The sequence below is a fragment of the Zea mays genome, chromosome 4 (genome assembly GCF_902167145.1).
Source record: "Zea mays cultivar B73 chromosome 4, Zm-B73-REFERENCE-NAM-5.0, whole genome shotgun sequence".
Taxonomy (NCBI): domain Eukaryota; kingdom Viridiplantae; phylum Streptophyta; class Magnoliopsida; order Poales; family Poaceae; genus Zea; species Zea mays.
The window spans coordinates 183,129,539-183,140,804 of record NC_050099.1 but is presented as its reverse complement, the minus strand read 5'-3'; the positions used below and the strand labels follow the sequence as shown (position 1 = coordinate 183,140,804).

General features: G+C 46.1%; 1 protein-coding gene across 1 annotated transcript; it reads left to right on the top strand.

Moving 5' to 3' along the window:
- Window positions 1–7,241: 7,241 nt before the first annotated feature.
- LOC100280385 (uncharacterized) lies at window positions 7,242–9,375 on the top strand. The gene is given in 1 exon segment (NM_001153310.1): window positions 7,242–9,375. A coding segment is annotated over 1 exon segment (285 nt). The 5' UTR covers window positions 7,242–7,360; the 3' UTR covers window positions 7,646–9,375.
- Window positions 9,376–11,266: the final 1,891 nt, after the last annotated feature.

The following is an 11,266-nucleotide window of genomic DNA, read 5'->3' as shown; positions in this document are numbered from 1 at the left end:
CTACAAAATAGTTTCACTGTTTTTTATACTTTTTGTGATTTATTATGTATTTTACAATACTTAGATGATTTGATCAACTTTAGAAGGAAGGAAGAGCCTAACCTAACAACCATGAACCATCTTCGCATTGGGAACCCTAGCCTATTTTTGTTTTTGTCGTGTACTTTGCATTGGAAATCCTCTCTTTTCTCCTCCTGTTCTTGCTAGCAGCCGCTCCTCTTGTTTGCGTACAGGCACACAGCAGGGAAAGCAGGCCCGTCCTCGTTGTGCTGCCGCACTGACGAGCTCGAAACAGCGATGGAGACTGTGAAGAAGTGGAGAGGGCCACTGAGCCCTTTCGCACCCTGACCCTGACGAAGGAGCCGAGAGAAGCTCACTTTCATGGCTCCGTTAGCGCAACAGAAAAATGGCTCTGGCTCTTCTTGAATTCGTCGGCAGAGCTGGTCTTCCGGTCACCGTTTGGCGGGGCTTCGGCAAGCGGCGGAGCCCGAGTAGCTCGCGGAGCCCTGCCAAACTGCCCTTACACACACACTGACAATGGTTGTCAGCTAGTAGAATTTTGAATTCATAGTGTGTGGCAGAAGTCAAGGTTCACTGAAGGAAGATGAGAAAGAAAAGGGGAAAAAAAAGGAAGAAGAGAAAGATGTGAGTTGTGGGCTGCAGTGGCAATGTAGGACGAAGCGTGTTTCACTGTACGCTGCATTGGCAGGTAGTGCGCCCCAAAGTGTTTGACCCGTAGCTTGTGAAGAGCCGCGAGCGCACATCATCTGCAACTGCGTCGTGCAGGTGTCGTCAGATGGGATCCGAGACGCTACAGGCCCCTGCGCGGCGAAAAGACCAGACGTGGAAAAGAAGGAAGCTAGTAGCTAGGATACGAGGACATGACATCAAATCATAGCAATTTTTTTCTCTCCCGCTGTCGTCGTTGGGGCCGGAATGACACCCAAGTCAGTCATCAGTCAGCCAGAGCCCAGAGCATCCTGCTGGTTTGTATAGTTCCAGACGGCACCGAAGAAGAAGAAGATGCTGCTCCGAAACCCAAGTGACGACGTCGACCCCCTGTTCCTGTGCAAAAAAATAAACATGAGCAGCGTATAGACGCTATAGTTGTGAGCGAAAGAAGGTTTGGACCGATCCCGATCGATGCGGTCTCCGGCGTGTTTATTTCTCGCCGCCGCAACGTCCAACTAGCGCACTGCTGCGCGCGGCCGGGGGGTGCAGTGCAGTGCAGGCGAGGTATGGGCGGCGAGCCGGGAGGGAGCACGTCAGCGCGTGCGTCTCGTCGGACTGTCGGAGGCAGCATATCCCAGTCAAAATCAGCCCTCGACTAGCTAGTCTGCTGCTCAAGGCTGCCACAGTAAAAACTAAAAAGATAGTTGTTGCGATAACCTCTCGTGCTCTCCATACGGATCATGGCCAGAGTTCCGTTGGTCGTCAGCATGGTGCAGGTCAGGTGCTGCTCTTGGATGCAGTTTATGGCTCGATCGCTGGCAGCGCGCACGAATGCAAAGTTGCTTTCCTCGTTGCAACTCCCACACGGTCTGGACTGGACTCTGGATCCATGCCGGTGGACGCATAGCTAGCTGGACATGGCTGCTGCTGAGTGTTGTGTGTGGTGTCTTGCCTGATAGGCGGCCAGTGCACACGTTTATTTAGCCAGTTGGTAGCAGCTTCTCGCCCATCTGAAGACCGAGCCGGCTATTGAATCAGGCACCGCATAGCAGGCTGGCAGAGGGCACGAGGCCTGGGAAGGTGATGCTCGACGCACGTAAGGCTGGCCGCAGCGGTGTCTGCTGACCAGCCCCCTCCCTTTGCCCGCAGCGCTGCCCCTTATGTGTCCTCCTGGGCGTCGGCCCTCCTCTCCCCCCTCAATCCAGCGGTTCACTATTCATCCTCTTTGACACTATGTTGTGCTGTGTGTACACGAGTAACTGTTAGTAGATGAAAAATAGATATAGAATATGATATTTTATAGTTGTAGTGGGATATATGGAAAGTATTTAGAGGAACCACTGCGGGAGATGAAAAAGTAGAGGATAAACTGTTGATGATTTGACCTAAAAAATTATATAAGGGAAGAAATTTAAAGGGAACTGATGCGGATACTCTAAAAGGGCTTGAACCAAGATTCAAGACAGTGAGAAGTATAAAGAGGGCTGGAAAAAACGAAGAGCTTCAAGCTGGAAACTTCACCGAAAAACAGATAATTTAAAGAAGAAAACCGTAAACAGTGTTGATTGACGGTTGACGCAAATAAAGATATTAGTACGCATGGTCTAAACCACAAACCAGATAAATAATCTGTACCTTAAGGCCTTAAGGGTATCTAAGGGGTTAAAAATGCACAAGAGACATATCATGACAAAGAAACATCGCTAGCACGATTATCTAAATCTAGATAAGGTTATAGTCATACAACTCATATAAATAAGTCATATCTTGAGCGTTCTAGTGAATAAGATATAAGATTTATATATATTGAGTTGTATGAATGAGTTTCTTAGCTATATCTAATACTTAAAGAACCGTAATCTAGTATCTAGATTGTATATGGCCTAAGAAGTAACTCACGATGATGTTGGTTTTCACCGAACCGAAGACATCGAAGATAGCCGAAAAAGCTTATAGTGTTCCAGCAAAACGTTCATGGAAGAAACGAGAAAAATCGTGAAGTTGATTGGCTATACTACTTTCTCAGTACACCACAACATATTTTGATCGATTACATAGAACATGCTTAGTCGCAGCTAACCCAAGTAACAACATCACTATACGTACAGTCTTAATCATATTCATATTTTTTCTATATAACAAACGCGGACGCAAAGAAGCGACGCCAGCGTATCCACGTCACTTTGTTTTTTCTAGCCGCTCGATCGTGTATCAACGGCCACAAAGCCATGAGCAGGGGTGCCTTTGGCATATATCCACCGCTCCACGAGACGGGAGCTTTCCAGACGCCTCCAAAGGAAGAGACCACCTTCTCGCTGCGACGCTGCCTTCGCTCTCTTCTTCGCACTAGCCATTGGGTCCGGGCGAGGCCCGCGCGGCGGACGGCGGTGAGGTGCGCGCGATGCTGGCGCTACGGGCCACGCTGACCCAACGGCCGCCTGCTCTCGTCATAGACGCCCAGCCGTGACCCCTGCGTGCTAGCGTCATCCGGGGATTTCAGGGCGTTGCGTGCGAAGCCCTCAGCGCCGACATCGACAAGCGGACTATGGGCGGCGTGCAGACAAGCGGCGTGATGCCCGCAACTCTTGCGTTCTGACTCCGTTCGGGGATTTGAGGGCGCTACCTACGAAGCCCTCGACGTCGGGGCGTCAGGCAACCACCGGCACCGACGCGTGGGCTGTGCGTGACGTGGCCAAGGTGTTCGGCGGTCAGTGCTATGCAGTAGAGTGTTCGGTGCCTCGGCGGTCGGCGACTGGCTACGGGAGGGGAGCCGTGCGCTATTGCGCGGCCTGCAGGAGGCAGGAGATTTGATGCCTGGCAGCCAACTGTTTGCCCATCCATGATCCATCCACCCCTCCCCGGTTTGATCTTGCATGCTGGTGCGAATCCAATCGTCCGACCATCGTAGCCTTGCAGCAGTAGTGCTGTCACGATTTTTCTATCAGATTTGAGACAAGCAAAACAACTGGGTTTGATGCTTCAGCTTATATGCTAATTAAGTGAACTGTTATATTAGGACTAACACAGCATTACTTCTCCCTAGCTTACTGACAACAAAAACTGTAAGACTATAGTTTTGTTGGATCATAGAGAACGCATACACTTCACATCGTATGGCCGCAAGACTATAGTTTTGCTATAACATGGGAGTTCTCCAAGATAACCAAGAGACTGCAGCTCCCTTCGTGAGCTAGCTGTTTTTGTGGAACCCTTCTTTACAAAAGCAACAGGTCTGAAAACTGCTACGTACATCAACAACTAGTGGTGCGCCACTTCAGTTTACCTACTAAGGCCCCGTTTCAATCTTACGGGATAAACTTTAGCTTCCTGCTAAACTTTAGCTATATGAATTGAAATGCTAAAGTTTACCTTTAATTACCACCATTAGCTCTCCTGTTTAGATTACAAATGACTAAAAGTAGCTAAAAATGCTGCTAAAGTTTATCTCGTGAGATTGGAACAGAGCCTAATTTAGTGAACGTCTTCCTGAAGCTGAGCAAGGTTGAGACCACGTACAAATGAGAAGCAATCATAGTTGTTTAGAAAATCCAAAAGTAGATTGCTGATTTGGTGTGCTCTCATTTAGATCAAGAACGCTCAAAGCTGCAAGAAGCTATCTGTAACTCAAACACGTGTTGATTAGATTTTAATACGCAGATTTCCTTTTCTTTCAATTTTAACACATCTGGTTACCTTTTCTTTTGAGCAAACATGTCTCACACACCTACAGAGTACAGACATGCATCCATCTACCTTTTGTGACCAGACCCATTAGAATCCGCACTCCCCTGCAAGTAAAATAATACTCCATATGTAGTTATATAATAGTGTCAAAACTATGTAATATGCTTCCATATGTATACAACAATATTTTTTTATTATTACATACATAGATCCGTTCAGGCGGAAAACTCGCGCAAGGCGCGAGTAAGCTACTAGTTTGTTCAAATGATCAGTATGAATGTATGATTATCATGTATGTGGCATTAGCTAGTTGATCATATATGCACATAATCATCACAAATACCTTGCTAAATTAATGGATTAAAATATGTCTAGATTTTCCTAAATAATCTAAAACCACTATATGCATTTTAACTGCCTTTATTTGATGCTACTTCTAAGTCAAGTGTATTTAATGGAACGAACTACAAGAGGTGGCATGCAAAGTGTATCTTGTGGCTAACTACCATGCACTACTATTTTATTATCGAAGAATGAGTCATCGGAATAAATACTTTAGAGGAGAGCGCATTCAGAGAGGTTGATAATAAGTTCAATATGGGGGAAGAAATTGCCGCGCCGTGTGACAACATTGTGATTGACTGCATGCATGTTGTTGCCCTATGTGCAAAGAATATGAGACGCACCAAAGGCCAAGCTTGATGTTTCTAGTTGTTAAAAAGGTTTGTATATATATATGTCATAGAGAAATAATATGACTATACGATGTCGTTTGATGGTCTCGTTCTGTAGTAGAGCGGGCTTATAAGGTACAAATGTTGATTAAAGAACTTGCATTGGGAACTTTGGACGTGTGTTGTATGACAAATTTGTGGAGACATCATTGCAAGGTTCCACCTTAGCTATTTTGGACGAATCTTTCTATTTCTCTAAAATATAAGACACGTAAGTCCGTTGTTCTAATTGGCTCTTTATATATTGAGGAGAAGGTGACAGGCGCATACATATATATATGCTCACCGAACAAAAGTTGAAGGAAATTTTAGCACACAAATGGTGCGAAATAATCCTGAAACATTCATAGATCTAACCAGAAGGAAAATATACTACAAGGAAAAAGAACAAGCAAAGGAAATCTACAATCACTACCGGAATTTGGCTCTTTGCCGAGTGCCAAATTCTTTGCCGAGTGTTTTATTTCGGGCACTCGGCAAAGAGCTCTTTGCCGAGTGCCACGCAAAAAACCCTCGGTAAAAGAAAACACTCGGCGAATAAGCTATTTGCCGAGTGTTTTATTTTTGACACTCGGCAAAGAGTTTCTTTGCCGAGTGTCTTTTTTTGACACTCGGCAAAGAGCTCTTTGCCGATGAAATCTTTGCCGAGTGTTCTTTGCCGAGTGTTACACTCGGCAAAGCCTAACGCGATTCCGGTAGTGAATCACATTTAAGAATAAAAAGAACAAGGAAAAAAAAGGGGATTACTGCATTTGTGAAAAGCCTGGTCATTAAGCTGTGAGTGCGGGGACCTACCGTAAACGGAAGTAAAAAATCAAAGTCTAAAAAAATGGCTGTTAATGTAACGAAAGATGGAACTTTGGCATATGGTAGTCACGCATAGGTATACATACGTGTATTATTTCTCAAAACACAACTTATAAATCCTTCCAAACATATGTTTTTTTCTAGTACCATTAATTAATCTATTTAAAACTACAGCTATTTGACGCATACCAGCTCGATCAACAAGCAAGGAGTTGTTTTTCAGCTCCAACATATATACGGCAACTTGATGAGTGCACATACATGCATGCTCGGCACTCACAAACCGCAGCCCGCAGGAATAAAACGGAAAACCTGAACAAACTTTAGAGGTAGCAGGTACTCAGGTAGTAGTAGGTTTACTGTGCATCTTTCTGCCTATTCTGCGAGCATTGCGTTGATGAGGAGACAGCCACTGACACGGCGCCTCTTCAAAGTTCAAACTCCAATAATGTTCCAAATTAAACAACCAATGCATGCATCTCGGTCAACGGAACCATCGGCCATACGTACGTGTACGTATGGTGCAATACGCCTGTCCTGTACGGAGTACGTGATATATACAAATGCATCATATATACGTACAGGCAGCCTACACTGCACGGTTCAGCATCCGTGTGTTTGGTTGCCCAGATGTACGTGTCCAGACCATGACTGAGCAAGTGCGTCCGTTTGGTTACCTGCGTAATGGAGCTAGAAAATGCACGCGCGGGTGCAAGATAGATTGTTTTGGAGAACGTTGGCTGCATCCGCAGAGACTTGGAAAAGACCGATATGCTGCCGTGCAGGCGCGAACGGGCCTGTGCGTCTGCATCTCGGCATCCAAACAAGTGACATGTGAAGTAAACGGCTACTCGCACGCGCACCTACATACTACCGTTTTGGACTCGCCAGTAGACACGGCATATATATGATGAAACGTATACAAGCAACATGCCAACATACTCGCCGGCCATGGCAAAATTCGGTCAGAACGTTTAAAAACCGACTTATTATTTGATTTAATTCGTTCAAGGATGGAAATACTGATGATGAAAAAAATTAAAGGAAGTTTGGTCTATAAGAAACAACACTACATGCATGTCTACATATTTGGGAGGAGAGAAGATAACTTTTGAGAGCAAAAAAAAGTTATCTTTAAGCAAATGCTAGTTCTTTCACCGTGCTATTACTTTCAAATTAAAGGATCTCGGATATCTACATGACTACATTCTACACCAAAAGTCACCCTCCCACTGTGTGTGCTTTCAGCTTCCACGCTCCTCGATTTGTCTCTTCCGGAGGCATGTGATGACGTACAACACACAACCCTACTGCCCATTTTGACCACACGGTGAAGACGGAACCGGAGATCAACTGCTGGTGCAAAAGTGAACAGTGATGCATACATACACACCAGACCAGACACAAGGCCGGGGGTCCCATGATGTGCTACATCGTCACAGCGCTATACCGGTGGCCCACACATGTACACATCGTTGTGCCGTGTGCCGTTCCCATTTCTGCATGCCATGCAGGAGAGATACCTTGCTTCCGAAAGCCCTTTTCCTTCTGGCCTCAAAGTTCCGAGGGAAAAGCACACAGCAAAAAATAATGGCACGCTACAGACCCTGCTAGCTCTCTTATTCAAGACGAGCACGTACGCACATAAACGCATGTACAATACAATAAAGACGAGCACCGGCCAGCATAGCAGCCATAATATGATTTTATTTCTTCACAATGTAGAAGATATATATAGTACAAACTAAACATTTGGATCGAGACAGCTAGTCTGTTCGGCATTTTTTTTTGACACAGCAAGAAAAGAACAGAAACACAAGATGGATATGCAATCTATCGTCGTTGATACGCTTCATTATTTCTAGAACACGTTTGCTATTTAGATAATGGCACTCCTAACATAGTGCAGTCCTACACAACAAACATAAACAAGACATCGAACTGAAATGCTAGAAACCTCAAAACGTAATAATGTTCGTAAAACTCCAACCAAAAATGAGAGAAAATTTGCATAGACACTGCTTTCATCCGTCGATATGTCTTCTTGATTATCTCCTTGTCTTCGTTCTCTGCAAATGTCTATAAAACCTAAGCCAATGAGTCATAGGATCAATGGAGGAGACTAGTACATCATGCATGTTTTTACGTGTGCGGGTGCGTGTCCGGGTGCGAGCGAGCACAGAGCCTGAGCAAGCTAGCAAGCTACCACAAGGCGAGGCGTTGAAACCTTGAAGGTAAGGTATAGAGGCCTCACTGTCAGGACTCAGGAGGGGGTCTTGTCAGGCTCTGGCCTCCCCTCTTCTCTCTCCTGTCACACTCAAGCTAGAAGGACCCGTCCTGGTCCTGGTCCTGGATGATCAGTGTAGTGCACTGTTCTTGGAGACGACATGAGAAAAGAAAGTCTGCACTGCCCAACCGCACGGCGCCACGGCCGATGCCTGCCTTTGCCCCGTTGCCGGCCGGGGCGCCAGACGGCCGGACCGCGCGCGCTCTCAATTATGCGCGCCCGCAGGCAGGCCCGGCACACCACGCCCCCTACCGAGCTATAGCCGCTAGCTAGCTACTAGCTCTCAAATGATTGCATGATCATGCAGCAACATGCATGTACGTAAACGCCGCTAATTAACCAGTCGTCATTAGTAGCCTAGTAGTCAGCAAAACGACTTCAGCGTTGCAGCAACGACCTCTCCAGGTCCAGCTGGATCGACATCTCATCGTCGCATGCTAGCTACTCACAGCAAATAAAGCGGGAGCAGATCTGGAGCTGGGAAAGAAAACGAGCCACTCGCGCGCGGGAGTTGCTGATGAATGACCATGTAGAGAAAGTGAGGCTAGCTGAGAATTTATGTGCTCGAGTCTCAAGATAGGTTAGCTTACCGGCCGATGCGGTGTACTTTGTCGGACACCGCCGAGATCCAGATGACCTAATGCCGCATGGTTAAAGGGATTGAAGCCTGGTCCGAGATCTCCGGTCGACGACAGCTCCGGCGCCGGCAAGGCCGTCTCGACCGGAGACACCGAGCCAGACAACAATCCCCCTAACCCAATCCGAGCATGATGAGGCAGTACGTATGCATGAAATTATCTGGCTGGCTATCCCTAGCTACCTGATATATGTTTGTAAGAGAACTATAGCTGGTTGCTAGCTACTAGAACTCTAGAAGAACCATGAGCCGAGATAGGTAAGACACCATGGATGCACCGGTTTGCGAGGAATGAAGCCTGGTCCGACGCCTCGATCTGTCCGGCCGACCGGTAGCAGGCAAAACGACCGGCAACAGCAGGCTAGGACGCGGATGCTGCCTCGAGCCAGCCAACATTCCCCACAAACCCCCATGACGAAGGAGCTGAAGTGATGATGCGAAGTGGATCTGAGGAGCATATATATAGACAGAGAAGAAACTAGCTAGGTTCGTGAGAGCAAGCTGCACTGCTTGCTTCAGGATGGTGGTGGAAGAAAGGAGGAGCTAGGAGCTGCTTAATTGTGGTGGGTGTGGAGGAAGAAGAAGAAGGGATGAGGGTTTTTGAAGACGGGAGAGGGAGAGAGAGGCGGAGGACGGAGAGGAGGGGGAGTGAGGAGGACTGGAGGAGCACTAATGGCAATTTATGGAGACATGCCCCCATTTGGCACAGGGCCAGGGGGGTGCCCTAACGCCCATTACGTTGCCCGGTCGAGGCGTCAGTACGTGGGCGAGCCAGTGACACCAGTGGTGATTTGAATTCCCACAGGAATGCCTCGTGAAGTGCACCCACTCCTCCACCTTCACTCGTCAGGTAAAAGGCTGTTCGGAATGTCTGACATGCTTGAATATTGTGGAGGGAAATCGCTAACTGAGCATGTGATAACTGAAGCCCCCAATGCATATGAAATAATCTCCTCTAGCTGTTTTTTAGATGAAATTTCTACTGCATCAAGTAGTGTCCAAGCAAACAAACATGTGCTCTAAGATTCGTTTTTTGACACTACCAGTAGTGCGTAGGACAAAATTTAATTTTTGAGGTGTTTAGTTCTCTCCGCATGATATATATGTTTGGTTCTCTACATGCTGCTGCCGCATCAAACGTGTGCCCCCATGCACAAGATGTTTAACTTCTTCTTCTTCTTCTTTGCTTAACTACTAGCAATCAGTAATGCGTGTTCAAATCGATGTTGTATATACTGTTTCATCATGACAATTCTCTTTGGTTCTCATGAGTAGCATTGAAGCGCTACATTGAAGAATGTTCTGCTGCTTGGTTTTCTTTCAAAATTTATTCCGAGGCCACGGGTTTGGTCTCGTGAGACGCACCACCAATGCAATCCAGCAGTGCAATATATGAACGCTACGGAATGTCTGCGAAAAGCTTGAGCTAGCGGAGAAAGACATCATAATTAATCACGGTGCCAAAATATATCTATAGCCAGTAGTCCCGTTTCGTGTTTGCTGACCGCCTGACCGGAAACCAAAGGTGTTCTACAGCTGTACTACTGCTACTACTGTTAGCTAGAGTACCAGTAGACTCGTAGCTTGATCAAACTTCTAAACGTTGTCCTCTCCTCTCGGAAAGAATGAAGTGTAGGAATGAGATGTCTGCGTGACTTGACAGGAGCCAAGAATCCGCCTACTCCTACCTGAGCCTTTTGGGCAAGCTTGCTAGATTATAAATTATTGGGGGAGAAAAGCAGAGGCGATGTCATTACTAAAATGTCAACGTCGTCTTCGCAATATGGTAAAACTGTGATGCTGATCGAAGATCATCATTTTATGTTTGAATTTTTATTGGCTATTTTATATACATCTGTACAATGTACTAGTATGGCCATTATTATATTGCTGATACATGGAAGTGTCACAAATGAAGCAATGCAGAAGGCGGGGTGTGCCCTCGCGGAAGTCATCCTGCCACCCTCGTCCTCCTAATCCAGCTAGAACAAGATGAAATCGGTTTGGCCGAGTGTTTTGTTCCTCGATCCGAGGATCATAAAAGTCATTTGGGGTAGATTTAGAGGCCAGACAGATCTAGTTTACCCGATTCAACCGATTCATTTCAAAATCGGACCTTAGCATAGGAAAATTGCAAAATGCGTCTTAGAGTTGTTTCCTAAGATAAGACCACACACACTCTTTATGTGTGTATATGTGTAGACACATACACGCACGCACGCACGCACACACATGTATGCATGTATGTATATATCTGAGAATGTCACGGACGTCTGAATATTGTAAACTTTCAAACGTTAAAAAACAATCTACAGAACCTTTTACCCACTGTCCCTTTCTCTACCTTGTTGTTCTTCATATCTTTCGGAGACATTTGACGGGGTTCTACGTGAACTTGTTGATTCTAGGAAAACCTCTATATACCCCTCCTCTAAAGATCTTCTC